The sequence below is a fragment of the Hyaena hyaena genome, unplaced genomic scaffold (genome assembly GCF_003009895.1).
Source record: "Hyaena hyaena isolate Hyena2069 unplaced genomic scaffold, ASM300989v1 scaffold_775, whole genome shotgun sequence".
NCBI classification, from domain to species: Eukaryota; Metazoa; Chordata; class Mammalia; order Carnivora; family Hyaenidae; genus Hyaena; species Hyaena hyaena.
In genome coordinates this window covers 725308-745075 of record NW_024081400.1, presented here as the reverse complement: position 1 = coordinate 745075, position 19768 = coordinate 725308, and the positions used below count along the sequence as shown (strand labels likewise).

Below are 19768 nucleotides of genomic sequence, written 5' to 3'. Positions count from 1 at the left end.
CATCTGACGATGAAGCTCATCAAAGAGAGAGAAGCAATATCCGTAGGAAAACAGAGATACAGAATCCTAAGACATGGCTTCTACCTCTCAACTCAGTCATGCTTAACGTCATCCCTGTCTTGAGTCTTCTACAGTAAATGGGCCGAAAATGTTCCCTCTGTGGATACAGCTTTTTTAACTGGGTTCTATCAGTTGTGAGCAAGCGTCTTGCCTAACAACAATACATTGCATGTCTTCATCCTGCCTCTTTGAGAGCTCTCTCCTTCCAGAATCCTGGAACTGAGGGGAAGAGCCTGGGGTGGGGCGGAGGGGGGAACAGGGTGGGTCTAGAAAGGATACCAGGATAGGGGGGCCCACGTGTGGCCTGGCCACCTGCCAGCCCTTACCATCCCTTTGATGCCTTCAGGGAAGAGGAAGCGGTTGTACAGGGTGCTCACGGTGTCATCCGGGAGGATCTCACACTCCTTCTGGAGAAGAAGGTCCCCAGTGTCCAGTCCGTCATCTGCCCAGAAGATGGTAAAGCCCCCTTTCTTGTCTCCATGAATGAGGGTCCTAGGGAGCACACGTGTGACAGCCTGAGTCCAGGAGGAAGGACCAGGGAGAAGGACAAGCCAGGGGCAGCCGCTGTGGCCCCTGTCACCCTTCAACAACCCCTCCTGGCCTTGGGCCCGGGAAGATTGATACCTGCTCTGGCAAGAGCTGGGAGGAGAAGGTATTTACTGACACCAACCCCACGCTAGGTGTTGTGGTAAAAGCCCTATATGCTTGATGTCACATAATACCCCAACAGGGGCCACAGGCATTGGGTGTCCCTTTTACAGATAAGGAAACTGAGGCCCGAGAAGTGAAGAGATGTAACCAGAGGTCAGAGAGCCTGAATCTCAGTCTGGCTACAAACCCACCATCTTCCCAGCTCAGATGCCCCCCCCCTTGCTGATCACCCGGTAAACTGCGCCCTCAGTCACATCGTTCCGTTTGTCTCCTTAGCACTTACACGTCAAACCATCTTGTTCAGGCGACCCTTTACTCCACCTCTATCCCTTTCCAAGTAGGATGCTGGCAGTGGGTGTGGGTTCAAGCAGGCCTCTGGCCACACTGCCTGGGTTGGAACCCGTGCGCAGGTCCCTTAACCCCATCTGTGCCGCTGACCCTGCCTGCAGGATGGGGCCACTGATGTGCATACTTCACGGTTTACTGTGGGAGCCCAGAGCACTTAGCCAGGTCTGCCCCCGAGCCTCTCTGGCACTGTTGGTGCTACTGAGAACCCCTCACCAGCCGGCCGTTGTGGATGCCATCTGGCAGCACAGGGCGGGCCCCTGCATGATGCCGGCCGGTTCTGCGGCCCCGGAGCAGAGCTGTGGGCTAGGGGAGGATGACTTCCTGGCAGATGGGGGTGTTTTCGCCTTGTCTCACCAGTTGATGGCCGAGGCCCCTCGGTGCCGGGGGAGCAGACTTGGGTGGTAGATGATGGAGCCGTGGCGGGGGGCACTGATGACCTCCATGGGGATGAACTGGCTGCAGAAGGGCAGGACGTTGAGCTCGGCACCCAAAGCTTGGTATTTCGCCACCACATCGGGCAGAGCCTGTCCTTTCACCCGCCAGCGGGGGAACTTGAACACTGGCACTCCATCCTTCTCGGCCTCCAGGCCTGTGAGACAGCAGGTGAGAAGCCGGCTCCTCCCCGCACCCATCCACCCACAGCCGCCACTGCCTTCCCAGCAAAGTGACTCCTGCATCTTCTTTCCCAGCCTGTCCGTCCCCACTGCCCAGCGGGGCTCCCTGGTCAGCACGGAGGGAACAGACCGAGGGGACAGCACTGGCCACGGGCAAGCGGCTGCTCTGCCTGGATTGACTTCTGCCGACCACCAAGGCACGTGAGCTCCCCGCTCTCCCAGACTCCTGTCTGACCCCTGGAGGCCGAGCCCTTCTCCTCACCCCTCCCGCAGGCTCACCATGCTGTCCCCAAGCTACTGTCCTCTGCCATTCTACCACTTTGCGGGATGGCAGCCGGGGTCCTACTAATTGTGTCCCTGCTTCGTCAGCTGCTGCCAATAAGGGGTGAGGGAGGGACAGTACAAGGCTGAGGAGAAGGGGAAAGGGAGAGAGGTAGGGTTTGCCCCTTTCCCTCGGGTTTTTGTCCTGAGAGCCCCACCCAGCTCTGCCACCTCGCTTCTTAACTTCAGCGGCAGCAGCGCCTTCCCAGAGGAGCAGCTGGATTAGTTTGCTGTTTTCCCAACATCTGCAGAATTAACTCCAATGTACACCTTCCTCCCACCATGTCTGCCCTCTGAGGTCTGGGTCTCAGCTTGCAAGCACCCCCGCTCCCACCAGCACCTAGGAGCACCTCAGGGGTCTGAATTCCAGCCCCAAGCTGCTGAGATTTAGGAGAGACAGCGTCCCTCTACTTCCCCAGCCTGAGAGGCGGCGGCTGCCACCTGCATCCACTGCCCTGCTAGCTTGGTGTTCTCTTTCGCCTGCCCGCCTTCAGCACGTAATGAACACATCGCCATCCTGGGTTCTCTGTGAGAACACCCAGCATCATAACTGGTCCCCAACTGGACGTGACCCACTCTCTAGCCCCCTCTGCCTCTGCCCTGCGTTTGGGGTTGCTGAAGGAAGGTGGGATCAAAGTGAGCCACTGGAGCCTTCTGTCCACACTATGATCAAAGGAACACTTCTGCAAGACATCCAAGGTCAGGGTCGAGTAGCAGCCCCACCCAGGCTCCAACTGCGTCCAGGCTCAGAGACTGGTATCAACGGTCACTTAGTGGCTGGTGCCAGGGCTCCGTTGGTGGTGAGCTGAGGCTGTATCACAGGTCACACTGGGATCAAGTCAAAGACTGAGCACTGGCAGCGCCAGGATGGTGCTGGAGCTGGGTCCAGGGGTCAGCCTGTGCTTTTCAGTCTAGACAGAGTATTCCTAGGATAGGCCAGTCCCTGTGCCTGGCCAGCTCCACAAGGCTCCTTTCCCAATCTAGCCTTCCGTTTTTAAGCCACACTTTATATTCTGCATGCATCTGGCCTGAGGACTTGTGAATGTCCCTGGAGGGTCTTTTCATCTGAGCTGAGGCCCCCCAGAATTCTGCTGTGCTGCGGATGTTCCCAGCCCAAAGGCTAGTGATTCTCAGCCTGTGCTCCTCCAAGAGCCACAGGCTCAGTGTCACCTGGGAACTTGTTAGAAACGCAGATTCTCAGACCCCGGCTATCTCTCTAAGTAGAAACCCCCAGGGCAGGGCTCAGCACTGGGCACAACAGGCACTCCCAGGGATGGGGATACAGTGCACATTCATATTTGAGAACACTGACCTGCGGTGTCTCATACCCGGCAGCCCTTTCAGAGCCTAGTGCTGGGGTCAGGTGGGGAAGGGGTCTCTACTTTGTTCCAGAAAATCCTAGCAGCCAGTTGGTGCCTGAGCAGGATTCAAGGTGGACCGTGTACAGCTGCCTGCAGCCAGGTATGCCCACAAATAACACAAGACCCTGCAGCCTTCTGCTCCCACCCACCACCCACTGCTACCTGCCTGCCTGGGCACCCCTTGCCCTGCTCCAGGGCCAGCCACTCACCCAGGGGATCTGCCTTCCCATCCTTGTCTGGAACAGTGAACACGCCCACAATCTCATGGCCCTCCTTCCTCAGCTGACGGTAAACTTCCTGGCCGAACAGGCTCTGCCCAATCACTGCGATCTTCATGGCAGCAGGGACGGGTCAGCAGGATCTGGGGATGGAGTCAGACTGCAGCATTAGACAGGGCTCACTGGCCTCGGAGAGCCAACCCTAGTCCAAGTGGGCAGTTGCATCGCGCCTTGGCCACCCTGCCCTCCTCAACCACTTGGGGTTACCTCTGGGCTCCCTGGGTATCAGGGCTCTGCAGGGAGCCGCTACTGTGAAAGGCATCAGAGGAGAAAGTTCTGCTAACGGAGGGATTTTAGATGCCTCGGTGGGTGAGTTGCGTGGAGACTGACGAATTAGAGATTCTTCTTGAAACTTCCCAAGTTGGCATGGAACACTGAGAGTTAAGTCCTCTGAGATATATTTTTTAAATTGTTTAAATGTTTATTCTTTTTTTTTTTTTTTTTTTTTTTGAGAGTGAGAGAGTGAGCAGGGGCGGGGAGGAGAGAGAGGGAGACAGAATCAGAAGCAGGCTCCAGGTTCTGAGCTGTCAGCACAGAGCCAGACGTGGGGCTCGAACCCACAAACTGTAAGATCATGACCTGAGCTGAAGTCAGACGCTTAACCGACTGAGCCCCCCAGAGCTCCTGAACAAAGGTTCTTAAACATCACATAGTACACTTTATCAAAATTCCCCTTTATGGTTAGCGGGTTTGTATCCTATTTAAGAAATTGTTGCCTACTGCCAGGTCATGAAGTTCTCTCTGTCTTCTAAAATCTTTCGTGGGGCGCCTGAGTGGCTCAGTTGGCTGAGCGTCCAACTTTGGCTCAGGTCACGATCTCACAGTTTGTGAGTTCCAGCCCCATGTTGGGCTTTGTGCTGACACCTTAGAGCCTGGAGCCTCCTTCAGATTCTGTGTCTCCTCCCGTGCTCATGCTCTGTTTCTGTCTCTCAATAATAAAAACGTTAAGAAAATTTTTAATAAAATAAAATAAGATCTTTATTGTTTGACAAAGGGGCAAAGTCTATTCAGTGGAGGAAAGACAGCTTTTCAACAAATGTTGCTGGCAGAACTGCATATCCACATGCAAAACCGTGAATCGAGGCACAGACCTTACACCCTTTTCATATATTAACTCAAAATACATCACAGACCTGAATGTGAAATGCAAAATTATGACTCCTAGAAGGTAACACAGGAGAAAATTTCAAGAGCTTGGGCACGCCGTGAATCTTAGATACTACATTAAAGGCACGATTTGTGAAGAAAAAAACGGATGAACTCTCACACATTAGTGATGGAATGCAAAATGACACGGTCACCGTGGACGACATTTTGGCAGTTTCTCACCAAACTAAACTTATTGTTACCATAGGCTCTAACTAGCACTCTCTGGTCTTTACAAAAGAAGTTGTAAACTTACACATACACAAAAACCTGCACACGGTATGTATGATGACTTTATTCATGATTACCAAAACTTGGAAGCAACCAAGGTGTCTTCCAGTAGGTGAGTGGATTGATAAACTGTGGGACATTCAGACAATGGGACTGAAAAGAAATACGCCATCAAGGCATGAAAAGACATAGAGGAAGCTTAAATGCATATTACCCAATGAAAAAAACCCACTCTTAAAAGGCAATTCCTTCTAGAATTGACTCTTGCGGATAGCATGAAGTGGAAGTCCAGAGATATTTTTCCAGTATCATATATGAATACATCTATCTCTGGGCCTGTTTTCTGTTCCATTGTCTGTTTGTCTGTCTTTGTGTCTATTGTAGGTTAAAACGTTTTGTAATAATGGTAAAAAAAATATGTAATATAGAACTTGCCATTTTAAGAATTTCTAGATGTGTAGTTCAGAAACATTTTACACTCACAGTATCGTGTGAGTAGCAAACTATTTCAGCACCCCAAACTCTATGTTCATTAAGCAGTAACTTTCCATCCCCCCCCCCCCACCAGTAGCCCTGTTAGCCTTTAATCTACTTTCTGTCTCTATAAATTTGTCTATACATGGCATCACATACAAGTGAAATCATACAGTATTTGTCCTTTTGTATCTGGCTTATTCCACTTAGCATAATGTCTTCAAGGTTTAAGCATATTGTAGCATGGGTCAGAATTGTATTCCTTTCTTTGAAGGAATTTTATCTGTGTGTGTGCGCGTGCATGCTTGTCTGCACACATCCAATCATCTGCTGAGGCGCACTGGGCTGTTTCTCTACTTTGGCTACAGTGAATAACTCTCCATTGAACATTGGCACACAATTATCTGTTTGAAATCCTGTTTCATGAAATAATTAAAAATGGAGAGGGGTCCTCGGTGGCTCAGTCGGTTAAGCATTTAACTTCAGCTCAGATCATTTAACATGATCTCGCAGTTAGTGGGTTCAAGGCCCACATCGGGCTCTGTGCTGACAGCTCAGAGCCTGTGTCAGATTCTGTGTCTCCCTCTCTCTGCTCCTGCCCTGCTCGCACTCTGTCTCTCTCTCAAAAATAAACAAACATTTAAAAACTTATAAATAAATAAATAAATAAATAAATAAATAAATAAATAAAATGGAGAAAAGACTTGAATGGACATTTCTCCAATGAAGATATACAAATGGTCAATAAACACATAAAAAGATATTCAACCATATAAGTCAATAGGAAATGCCAGTCAATACTATGATGAAATACCACTTCACATCTACTTTTGGGTCATCTATAATTTTTTTTAGTAAAGGAAAACAAGTGTTGAAAGAGATGTGGAAAATTAGGACTATTATACATTGCTGCCATCATTGTGGCAAAGATTGGAGGTCCTGAAAAATCTAAATATAAAATTATACTCCTCAGCAATTCCACTACTAGGTACATTATACAATTGGGTTGTCTTTTTGTTGTCAGGTTGTAAGAATTCTGTATACATTTTGAAAATTAATGCCCTATTACATATATAATTTGGAAGTATTCTCTCCCATTCTGAAAATAATCTTTACACTTTTGCACTTTTTAGTGTCCTTTGCTGCACAGGCTTTAGTTTTGATCAAATCTAATCTATCTCTCTTTTGCTGTTTTTGATATCGATCTAAAATTCCAAAGCCAAATACAACATCATGAAAATTTACACCTGTCTTTTCTTGTAAGAGATTTATGGTTTGAGCTGTTACATTTAGGTAACCAATTTTAAGTTAGTTTCTGTACGTGTTTTATTTTGGGGTCTCACTTCATTCTTTTTCATGTGGAAATTCAGTTGTCCCAGCAGTATTTATTGAAGACACTAATCTTATCCCATTTAGTGGATTTGTTAAAAACCAACTGGCCAGACATATTTCTGGACTCCCAATTCTATCCCTTGATCTACATTTCTGTCTTTATTGCCAGCATCACGCTCTTTTGATCACTGTAGTTTTGTAGTAAATTTCAAAATCAGAAAATGAGTTCTCCAAAGGTATTCTATTTTAAGATTGTTTTGACTCTTTAGGGCCTCTTGCAATTACAGTTTTAGGATCGGTTTTTCTATTTCTGCATAAGGGACTCTTGAAATTTGGATATGGATTATGTCAAATATGTAGATCACTTTGGGTAGTACTGTCGGCACATTAAAGCTCCCTATCCATGAACACAGTGTGCTTAGGTCTTGTCTAGTTCCTTTCAATAATGTTTTTATAATTTTCATTTACAAGATTTTCACTTTAAACTGATTTCTAGATATTTCCTACATTTTAAAAAGTTTTTATTGGGGCGCCTGGGTGGCTCATTCGGGTAAGCGGTCCGACTTCGGCTCAGGTCGTGAGCTCACGGTTTGTGGGTTCAAGTCCCACATTGGGCTCTGTGCTGACAGCTCAGAGCCTGGAGCCTGCTTCAGATTCTGTATCTCCCTCTCTCTCGGACCCTCCCCTGATCACAGTCTCTCTCTCTCTCTCTCTTTCCCTCTCTCTCTCTCTCTCAGAAATAAATAAAATATTTAAAAAAATTTTTAAGTGTTTAATTAAAGTCTGGTTCCTGGGTGCCAGGGTAGCTCAGTCATTAAGCATCTGACTTTGGTTCAGGTCATGATCACACAGTTCATAAGTCACTAAAAATGAGCTCAAGCCCCACTTTGGGCGAGCACAAGCCCTGCTTTGGGTGAACACAAGCCCCACTTTGGGTAAAACATGAGCCCCCACTTTAGGTGAGTCCCGCCTCTCTCTCTGTCTCTCTTTCTCTCTCTGCCCCTCCTCACTTGCACCCTCTCTCTCACTCTCCCAATAAATAAATAAACAAATAAATTCCAGTTAGTTATCATACAACATAAAAGCACTTCCATACAACACCCAGTGCTCATCACCACAAGCGTGCCCTCTAATCCCCATCACCTATTTCACACATCTCGCCAACCACTGTCTTTCTGGTAACCATCACTGTTCTACATAGTTAAGAGTCTGTTGGTTTGCCTCTCTTTTTCTTCTCTTATGTTCATTTGGTTTGTTTCTTAAATTTTACATATGAGTGAAATCAAATGGTACTGACCTATTTCACTTAGCATAATACTCTCTAGCTCTAAGCAGGTCATTGCAAGTGGCAAAATTCCATTCTATTTTATGGCTGAGTAATATTCCAGTGTGTGTGTGTGTGTGTGTGTGTGTGTGTGTGTGTGTGTGTCTGTCTGTGTACGCACAGATATATACCACATCTTCTTTAACCATTCATCAGTCAATGGACATTCGGGCAGCTTTCATAATTTGGCTATTGTTGATAATGCTGCTATAAACATCATGGTGTACATATCCCTTTGAGTTTTCTACTCTGTTCCATTGATCTATGTGTCTATTTTTGTACCAGCCCCATACTGTCTTGATCACTACAACTTTGTAATATAAGTTGAAGCCTGGAATTATGATGCCTCCAGCTTTCCCCTCTTCTTCAAGGCTGCTTTAGCTATTTGGGGTCTTTTGTTGTCTATACAAATTTTTGAATTGTTTGTTCTATCTCCATGAAAAATACTGATGGTATTTTGATAAAGGTTGCATTAAATGTGTAGATTGCTTTGGGGAGTATAGATATTTTAACAATATTCTTTCTTCCAATTCATGAGCATGGAATGTCTTTCCATTTCTAAAGTTTTTTAATGTTTATTTATTTTTGAAAGAGAGACAGAACACAAGTGGGGGAGGGACAGAGAAAGAGGGACACACAGAATCTGAAGCAGGCCCCAGGCTCTGAGTTATCAACACAGAGCCTGACATGGGGCTTGAACCCACTAATTGTGAGATCATGACCTGAGCCAAAGTCAGACGCTTAACTGCATGAGCCATCCAGGTGCCCCAATATCTTTCCATTTCTTCATGTCATCTTCAATTTCTTCTGTCAGTGTTTTATGGCTTTCAGAAGACAGAGCTTTTACTTCTTTGGTTAGATTTATTCCTAAATATCTTATTTTTGGGGGGTGCAATTGTAAATGGGGATTCCTGAACTGATATAAGAAATGCAACAGATTTCTGTATGTGGATTTTGTATCCTGCCACTTTACTGAATTTTGTGAATTAGTTCTAGCAACTTTTTGGTGGGATGTTTCAGGTTTTCTATCATGTTGTATGGAAATAGTGAAAGTGTGACTTCTTCCTTGTTAATTTGGATGCCTTTTGTCTCTTTTTGATGTATTACTGCTGTGGCTAGGACTTCTAAATAACGATAGTGAGAGGGTACATGTCTTTCTTCTTAAAGGAAAAGTTCTCAGTTTTTCCACATTGAGGATGATATTAGTTGTGGGCTTTTTGTATATGACTCTTATGATGTTGAGACACATTTCTTCTATCCCTACTTTGCTGATGGTTTTTATCAAGAATGGATGTTGTACTTTGTCAAATGCTTTTTCTGCCTGTATTGAAGTGATCATATGGTTTTTATCTTTTCTTTTATTACTGTCATGTATCGTGTTGATTGATTTGCAAATATTGAACCACCTTGGCAACACAAGAATAAATCCCACTTGATTGTGGTGAATGATTTTAATGTATTTGTGGATTTGATTCGCCAGTATTTTGCTGAGAAGGTTTGCATCCATGTTCATCAGGGATATTGGCCTGTAGTGTTTTTTTTGTTTTTTTAGTGGAGTCTTTATCTGATTTTGGTATCTGGGTAATGCTGGCCTCAGAGAAGGAGTTTGGAAGTTTTCCTTCCTTGCTATTTTTTGGAATAGTTTGAGAAGAACATTTGGTAAAGTTTTTATTTAAATATTTAGTATAGTTCACCTATGAAGCCATTTGGCCCTGGACTTTAGTTTGGTGGGAGGTTTTTTGTTTTTTTATTACTGATTTAACTTCATTGCTGGTTATCAGTCTGTTCAAGTTTTCTGTTTCTTCATGTTTCAATTTTGGTAGTTTAAATTTCTAGGAACTTAGCCTTTTTTTCTAGGTTTCCAATTTGTTGGCATATAGTTTTTCATAATATTCTCTTATAATTGTTTCTATTTCTGTGCTGTTGGTTATAACTTCTCTCTTATATATATATATTTTAATTTCTTCTTTGAATTCCTCTTTAACCCATCCATTCTTTAGCATTCATGTATCTGTGGCCTTTCCAAAATTTTTTTTTGTGGTTGACTTCCAGTTTTATAGCATTTGGTCAGAAAGGATGCATGGTATGATTTCTGTCTTTTTTATTTGTTGAGGACTGATTTGTGACTCAGCATGTGCTCTATTCTGGAGAATGTCCCATGTGCACTTGAAAAGAATGTGTATTTTGCTGTTTTAAGATGGAATGTTTGAATATATCTGTTAAATCCATTTGATCTAGTATCTCATTCAAAACCAGTGTTTCCCTGTTGCTTTTCTGTTTAGATGATCTGTCTATTGATATAAGTAGGGTTTTAATGTCCAATACTATTGTTGTATTATCAGTTAGTTCCTTTATGCTTGCTATTAATTATCTTATATATTTGGGTGTTCCTATAATGCATGTATAAATATTTACAATCCTTAGATTTTCTTGTTGGATTGTCCTCTATTTTGACATAGTGCTCTTCTCCATATCTTGTTACAGTCTTTGGTTTAAAATCTAGTTTGTTATATTTACAATGAAAACATTTTCCGTAAAAGCTGTCAAACATTTCAGAAAATAAAATAAAATAAAATCTAGTTTGTCTGATATGAGTATGGCTACTTTGGCTTTCTTTTGACACCCATTTGCATGGTAAATGTTTCTCCATTCCTTCACTTTCAATTTTCAATCTGCAGGTGACTTTACATCTAAAATAGTTTCTTATAGGCAGCATTTAGATGAGTCTTGCTTTTTTTCTTATCCATTCTGACACCCTATGTCTTTTTATTGGAGTGTTTAGTCCATTTACATTCAATGTTATTATTGATAGATATGAATTTACAAACATTTTATTCCTTGTGTTATCATGGTTTCTGGGGATTTTCTTATCCTTTCTTGTCTTTGTCACTTTTGGCCTCTCCTTTCCACTCAAAGACTCTCCTTTAATATTTCTTATAGGTTGTTATGGTAGACATGAACTCCTTTAGTTTTTTTAGTCTTCAAAACTCTTTATCTCTTTTTATTCTGAATGATAACCTTGTTGGATCGAGTATTCTTTTTTTAAAATTTTTCAGTGTTTTATATATTTCGAGAGAAGGAGAGAAAGAGAGAGAGCGAGTGAGTGGGGGGGGGGGTCAGAGAGAGAGGGAGATACAGAATCTGAAACAGGCTCCAGGCTCTGAGCTGGCTGTCAGCACAGAGCCCACCGTGGGGCTCGAACCCACGAACTGTGAGCTCATGACCTGAGCTGAAGTCGGACGCTTAACCGACCGAGCCACCCAAGTGCCCCTGGGTAGAGTATTCTTGGCTGAAGATTTATGCTATTTAGCATGTTGAATATATCATGCCACTCTTTCTGGCCTGCCAAGTTTCTGTTTATTTTTGAGAGAGAGAGCAGGGAAGGAACAGAAAGGGAAGAAGACACAGAATTGGAACCAGGTTCCATGCTCCGAGCTGTCAGCAGAGAGCCTGATGTGGGGCTTGAGCTCACGAATGGTGAAATCATGACCTGAGCCAAAGTTGGATACTTAACCAACTGAGCCACCTAGGTGCCCCCACTCCCAAGTTTCTGCTGAAAAATCTTCAGCTAGCCCTATGGGTCTTCCGTTGTAAGTTAAGGACTTCTTTTGTCTTATTGTTTTAAATTTTTTTCTTCTTTAGCCTATGTCACAAAAAGAAGACTGGAAAATTCCCAAATATGTGGAAATTAAACCACATACTACTCACTTACCAATGACTTAAAGAAGAAATCAAAACATAAATAAAAAATATCTTGAGATGAAAATGGAAATACAGCACGCAATGAATATGTGGGATAGAGCAAAACCAATTCTAAGAAAGAAATTCATAGTAATAAAATCCTACATGAAAAAAACTCTCAAATAAACAATGTAACATTACACCTCAAGGGACTAGAAAAAGAACAAAGCCTGAAGTTAGTAGAAAGAAAGAAAGGAAATGTGGAAAGAAAAAAAGGAAAGGAAATAACAAATCAAAGCAGAAGTAAATTAAATAGAAATTTAAAAGACAATAGAAAGATCAATGAAACTAAACATATTTGACAAACCTTTCCCTAGACTCACCAAGAAATAGGAAAGAAGGCTCAAAGAAACAGAATCAGAAATCAAAGAAGAGACATTACAACTGGTACCACAGAATTATAAAAGATCATAAAAGGTTTTTATGAACAATTATACACCAATAAACTTGACAACCTAGAAGAAATGGTAAATTCCTAGAAACATACAACCTACAATACTGGATCATGAAGAAAAAGAATATCTGAACAGGCCAATTACCAGTAAGACGAGTAAATCAGTAATTAAAAGCCTCCCAAAAACCAAACTGCAGAACCTGATGTCTTCACTGGTGCATTCCACCCAATATTTAAAGAAGAATTAATACCATTCCTTCTCAAATTCTTCCAGAAATAGAAGGGCAGAGAATAGTTCCAAACTCATTTTACAAGGCTAGCATTACCTTGGTACCAAAACCAGACAAGAATAACACAAGAAAATAACATTACAGGCAAATAACCTTGATGAACATAGATACAGAAATCCTCAAAAAATATTAGCAAACTGAATTCAACAGTATATTAAAAAGGTCATATGCCATGACCTACTGGGATTTATTCCAGAGATGTAAAAAGAGTTCCAAATCTGCAAGTCAATCAACATGATACAGCATGTTAACGGATAAAAAGTATATAATCATCAACAGAGGGAGAAAAATTCAATATCCACTTATGATAAAACCTCTCAATAAAATGGGTATAGAAGGAACATACCTCAACATAATAAAGGTCACATACGACAATCCCAAGCTAACATCATATTCATTAATGAAAAGCTGAAAGCTTTTCCTCTAATATCAGAAACAAGACAAGATGTCCACTCTTACGACTTTTATTCACCATAGTATTTCCTAATTTCCTAGCTGCAGCAGTTAGGAAAGAAAATTAAATAAAGGCCATCTAAATTGGAAAGAAAGAAGTAAAACTGTTACTATCTGTAGCTGACACAATATTATATATAGAAAGTCCTAAAGACTACACACACACACACACACATGCACGCAAAAGTTCCAACGAATAAACAAACTCAGTAAACTTAACTTAAAAATTAAAATTAATTTAAAAATTAAAAAAATCACAATCCCTATCAAAATAATACCAGCATTCTTCACAGACCTAGAACAAACAATTCTAAAGTTTGTATGGAACCAGAAAAGACCCCAAATAGCCAAAGCAATCTTGAAAAAGAAAACCAAAGCTGGAGGTATCACAATCCCGTACTTCAAGGATATTGCAAAGCTGTAATCATCAAGATAGTATGGTACTGGCACAAGAACAGATACTCAGATCAATGGAACAGAATAGAGAACCCAGAAATGGACCTACAAACATATGGCCAACTAATCTGTGACAAAGCAGGAAAGAAAATCCAATGGAAAAAAGACATTCAGCAAATGGTGTTGAGAAAACTGGACAGCAACGTGCAGAAGATTGAAACTGGACCACTTTCTCACACCATACACAAAAATAAACTCAAAATGGATGAAAGACCTAAATGTAAGATAGTAAGCCATCAAAATCCTAGAGGAGAAAGCAGGCAAAAACCTCTTTGTCCTTAGCCACAGCAACTTCTCACTCGACACATCTCCTGAGACAAAGGAAACAAAAGGGAAAAAATGAACTATTGAGGCCTCATCAAAATAAAAAGTTTCTGCACAGTGAAGGAAACAATCAGAAAAACTAAAAGGCAACTGATGGAATGGGAGAAGATATTCACATATGACAGATCGGATAAAGGCTTGGTATCCAAAATCTATAAAGAACTTATCAAACTCAACACCCAAAAGACAAATAATCCAGTGAAGAAATGGGCAAAAGACATGAATAGACACTTTTCAAAAGCAGACCTCCAGATGGCTAACAGACACATGAAAAAATGCTCCACATCGCTCATCATCAGGGAAATACAAATCAAAACCACAATGAGACACCACCTGTCAGAATGGCTAACATTAACAACTCAGGCAACAACAGATGTTGTTTGCATTCTCTGCGAGAATGCAGAGAAAGATGATCATTTTTGCACGGCTGGTGGGAATGCAAACTGGTGCAGCCACTCTGGAAAACAGTATGGAAGTTCCTCAAAAAATTAAAAATAGAACTACCCTATGACCCAGCAATTGTACTACTAGGTATCTATCCAAGGGATACAGGTGTGCTGTTTCAAAGGGGCACATCACCCCAATGTTTATAGTAGTGTTATCCACAATAGCCAAAGTATGAAAAGAACCCAAATGTCCATCAATGGTTGAGTGGATAAAGAAAATGTGGCATGCACACACACACACACACACACACACACACACACACACACACAATGGGGTATTACTAGGCAATCAAAAAGAATGAAATCTTGCCGTTTGCAACTACATGGATGGAACTAAAAGTTATTACGCTAAGCAAAATTAGTCAGTCAGAGAAAGGCAAATATATGACTTCACTCATATGAGGACTTTAAGATACAAAACAGATGAATATAAGTAAAAGGAAGCAAAATAATAGAAAAACAGGAAGGGGACAAAACATAAAAGACTATTAAATATAGAGAACAAACAGAGGGTTGCTGGAGGGGTAGTGGGAGAAGGATGGTCTAAATGGATAAGGAACATTAAGGAATTACTCCTGAAATCATTGTTGCACCATATGCTAACTAACTTCGATATAAATTAAACAACAAATAAATTTTAAAAATTAAAAAAAAAACAATTTGACAAAATCCAACAACCATTCATGATAAAACATTTCAGCAAACTAGGTATAGAGAGGAAGTTAATTTGATAAAGAACATCTACCAAAAAAACCCCTATAACATCACATATTTTTTTAAGTAGGTTCCACACCCAGCATAAAGCCCAATGTGGGGCTTGAACTTACCACCCTGGGAGCTGAGATCAAGAGGCAGATGCTTAACCAACTGAGCCACTCAGGTGTCACTCTAACACCACACTTAATAGTGAGAGACTAGAAACTTTCCCACTAAGATCAGGAATAAGTCAAGAGTGTTTCTTTTCATTACTTCTATTCAACACCCTGCTGGAAATTCAAGCAAGGCAGTAAGACAAGAAAAGGAGATAAAAGATATACGATTAGAAAGGGGGAAATAAACGGTCTGTTCACAGGTGACATGATTGCCCAAGTAGAAAATCTCCAAAAATCAACAAAAAACTTCTGGAACTAATTAGCGATTATCAGAAGATTACAGGAAAGAAGGTTAGTATGCAAAAGTCAATTGCTTCTTATATGCCAGCAATAAACAATTGGGATTTGAAATTAAAAACGCAATACCAGGGGTGCCTGGGTGGCTTAGTCAGTTAAGCATCTGACTTCGGCTCCGGTCATGATCTCACAGTTCGTGGGTTCGAGCCCCGCGTCCGGCTCTGCACTGACAGCCAGCTCAGAGCCCGGAGCCTGCTTCACATTCTGTGTCTCCCTCTCTCTCTGCTCCTCCCCTGCTCATGATCTGTCTCTCTCTGTCTCTCAAAAATAAATGTTAAAAAAGGTTTTAAAAAACACAAAAAACAAAAAGAAAAAACCCTCAAAAAGCAATCACAGACCTAAAGGTAAAATCCACATTTCAAAAAAAGATTTATTTATTTTTGGGAGAGAGAGAGCACAAGTGGGGAAGGGGCAAAGAGAGGGACAGATCTGAAGTCGCCTCTGCGCTGACAGCAGTGTGCTCCATGCGGGGCTCAAACTCACCAGCTGTGAGATCATGACCTCAGCCAAAGTGGGACACTCTACCTACCGAGCCACCCAGGTGCCCCACTGTAAAATCTACCTTTAGATAAAACTATAAAACTCATAGAAAATAACATAGAAGGAAGCACAGATGGCCTTGGGTCTGACCTTTTAGATATATCAAAACCACGGAAGAAAAAAAGTGATAAACTGAACCTTATGAGAATTGAAAACTTGTGCTCTGCAAAAGACAAGCCACAGACAGGGAGAAAAATCTGCAAAACACACATCTGATAAAGGACTAGCATCCAAAATATACAAAGAATTCTTAAAAATCAACAATAAGAAAGGAACTCAAGCAAAAAAATGGGGGAAACACCTAAGCAGATAATAACCTCAGCAAAGATTTACTGATGGGAAATGACTATATGAAAAGATGCTCAACGTCATATATCACCGAGGACTGCAAATTAAAACAACAATGAGATACCGTTGCAAACATATTAGAATGACTAAAATCCAAAACACTGCCAACACAAAATGCTGGTGAAGATGTGGAGCAATAGAAACTCTCATTCATTGCGGTGGGAATGCAAAATGGCAGTCACTTTGGGAAATAGTTTCGCAATTTCTTACAAAACTAAACACATTCTTTCCATACAACTCAGCAATCATATTCCACGGTATTTACCTAGATTAGTTGGCAATTTAGGTCCGCACAAAAACCTGCACATATGTTTATAGCACCTTTATTCATAATTACCTAAACTTGGAAGCAACCAAGATGTTCTTCAGTAGGCGAATGGATAAATAAACTATGGTACGTCTAGACAATGGGATTTTATTCCATGCTAAGAAGAAATGAGCCATTAAACCATGAACAGATACAGTGGAAATTTAAATGTATATTGCTAAGTGAAAGAAGCCAATCTTAAAAGGCTACACACTGTATTATTCTAAGTATAATGAGAGTCTCAAAACTAAGAAGACAGTGGGAAAAATCAGTGTTTGACAAGGGTTTCGGGGAGGGGAGAGAGGGATGAACAGGTGGAACACAGAGGAATTTTTTTTTACAGTTATCTACTGTAACATCAGATGCAGGTCTTTGTACATACGTCAAAACCCACTGAATATACAGCACAAAGGGTGATGTAAGCTCTGGACTTTAATTAAGACTATTGTATCAGGGGGCTCTTGCGTGGCTCAGTCGTTAAGTGCACAACTTCAGCTCAGGCCTTGATCTCACAGTCCGTGGGTTTGAGCCCCGAGTTATGCTCTATGCTGACAGCTCAAAGCCTGGAGCCTGCTTAGGATTCTGTGCCTCCCTCTCTCTCTACCCCTCTCCAGCTCACCTCTGTCTCTCTCTTTTTCTCTCTCAAAAATAAATACATGTTAAAAAAATAAGAAATAAAAATAAATAAAAATGAAAAGAATATTGTATCAAATGTACCAGGCTAGTGCGAATAATGCAAGGAATTACTAATAATCGACAGTGGAGGTGACAGGGGCTGAGGGACTATATAGGAACTCTGTACTCTGCTCAATTTTTCTGTAAACTTAAAATTATTCTAAAAACTAATTTAAACAAACAAATAAATAAATCTAGGTCTATAGTTCACATCTTCAAAATACAGGTCAACTGGGTTAAAATAAATATTTAAAAAATCAAATACAAGAAGAAAATATCAAAGTATGAGAAAATACCAGTGAGTATGGGGCTTAGAAACTTGACCCTAAAGAAGAAATATAAACGAAAGCATGTGATGAATTTTCCATACAGGAAGATTTTACTGTACGAAAATTGTCTGAAGCAATTTGCCAAAAGAAAAGAAAATTACAGCCAGTAGATGAATAAAAATGTTCAAATTGCAATTAATCGAATAATTCATGGATAATAAAACAAAGGACTTGGGTGGCTTTTTTCTCCTATAAAATTGGAAGGGGCTTAAGCAATATAAATATGCTGTTGTCTAGGTTATGGGAAATCAGGCACGCTTCTGTAATGAGAGAACAAATCGGTGCCAATCCTCTAGAGGAAAATTTGGCAATAAACACCCAAATCCTAGAAATGGTTCTTTTCTTCAGACTCAGCATTTTCACTTGGAAATTCCGTTTGGAGGAGCAAATAGAGGCGTGAGTGTTGTAAAATCATGATACATTCACACTGTGTAAGCCGTGCACTCAGTTAGAAATGGCAACACAATTATGCTGAGCGAAATAAGTCAGGCAGAGAGGGACAGATAGACACCATATGTTTTCACTTACAGATGGAACAGGAGAAACTTGATGTAAGACCATGGGGGAAGGGGGAAAATAGTCGGGGAGAGGGAGGGAGGCAAACCATGAGAGACTCCTGAATGCTGAGAACACACTGAGGGCGGATGGGGGTGGGGGAGGGGAAGGGGGGTGATGGTCATGGGGGAGGGCACTTGGGATCAGCATGGTGTCTTATATGGAAACCAACCTGACAATAAACTATGAAAGAAAAAAAATAAATAAAATAACACGTAATAACATAAAATAAAAAAGAAATGGCAACACACTGTTTTCACTACCCAGACTCTGTAGGTGGGAATACCCCATAGGTGACAAACCACTATCATTTTTTTTTAAAGTGTTGTGCGTGTGTGTATGCTTGTGTAGCTGCCGTGTAAAAACCTGGCAGGATTCACACAGAAATGTTAAAAGTCACCAAGAAGAGTTTTTTGGAGTTGAGGTATTTTCACTAACCGTAATAATCTTTTTCTTACCAGAATGTTCTGGCTTTTTCTATACTGAGCCTGTGTCAGTTGTGGGGAAAGAAAGCAGTACATAAAAGATCCCTTTGGAAGCAGTCAGGGAAGGCTGTTGTCACAGTCCTGGGAAGTTGAGTGTGGCAGGGACAGGTGCGCTGGGAGGGGCCTCAGTCAGTCTCGACTCTTCCCCAGCAGAAAGATCCGGAAGCCAGGGGGTGGGGCCGGGGAAGGGACCACAGAGCACCGCCTGGGCTGCGGCCGGGCTGGCGGCGGGGGCAGCCTGCAAGCCTCCGCCTCCTTCCCGGGTTGGCACCGCCGGGCTCCCTTGTGCTCGGCAGTGCGTGGGTGCACCGCAGGGTTGCCAGCGCCTCCCAGCCCCCCCCCCCCCGAGCACTCAGCCCAGCCCGGCGATGAGACCCCGCTCCAGCCCTGGGCCACCTATTCTGTGCTGTGATCTTGGGACCCCTAGATGAATGCAGCTCTAGGAGGGGACGGAGGCTCAGCCACGTTGCAGGGCACAGCCCCAGGGCATCCCATTCCACCAGCTGCCCTGTGCGGGTGGGGGTGGGGGTGGGGGAGCTGAGTCCTCTCTTGCAACCAGTCTGTTCATTCGGGCCCCTGGCAGGGCGGATGCTCTGTCCGCCCCACAGCCAGGGTCCCCGGGGTGGGGGCTGGGGGGGTCACGCTTCCTCCACCCCCCAGACCACCTGCGGCTGCAGACCAATATTCAACCTTAGCGAATCGCTTGCATCTCTAAGACTTCATTTCTCGTCTCCAAAAGGGGTGTCACAGGATTGTCTCCCAACATTGTCGTGAAGGTTATCCTCGGAGGAGGGGCAGCAGCCAACATTGACAGAGGGCCTCCTGGGGCCAAAGTACATAAACTCAGATGATTCCGAAACGACTTAGCAGGGAAGGCGCTATTCGTATTTATCCGCCGCACGATTTTAGCCTAAGAAACTGAGTCAGAGGTTGAGAAACGTGCCCAAGGTCACTGGGAAGTGAGGGAGCGGGAAGAAAACAGTCACCTGATGCCGAGCCCACTACTCTTTCACCCGGTGTCTGAGAACGCTTGTTAAGTTCTGTCTCCATCTGCACCTAAGGGAGTCTTGCCTTATCTAGGGAGGTGACAAAGAGGGGCCTGCGCAGGTGCGGGGG

General features: G+C 42.8%; 1 protein-coding gene across 1 annotated transcript in view; it reads right to left on the bottom strand.

Annotated features, from left to right (window-relative positions):
• ALDH1L1 (aldehyde dehydrogenase 1 family member L1) overlaps positions 1 to 19768 on the bottom strand; it is a 90575-nt gene that overhangs the window by 69607 nt on the left and 1200 nt on the right. Inside the window, exons 2-4 of the mRNA XM_039218531.1 lie at positions 3565 to 3716; positions 1414 to 1648; positions 387 to 552 (exon numbers count right to left, since the gene is read on the bottom strand). Coding sequence (XP_039074462.1) covers positions 387 to 552; positions 1414 to 1648; positions 3565 to 3691 — 528 coding nt within the window. The 5' untranslated portion in view covers positions 3692 to 3716. The remainder of the gene's footprint in view (positions 1 to 386; positions 553 to 1413; positions 1649 to 3564; positions 3717 to 19768) is intronic.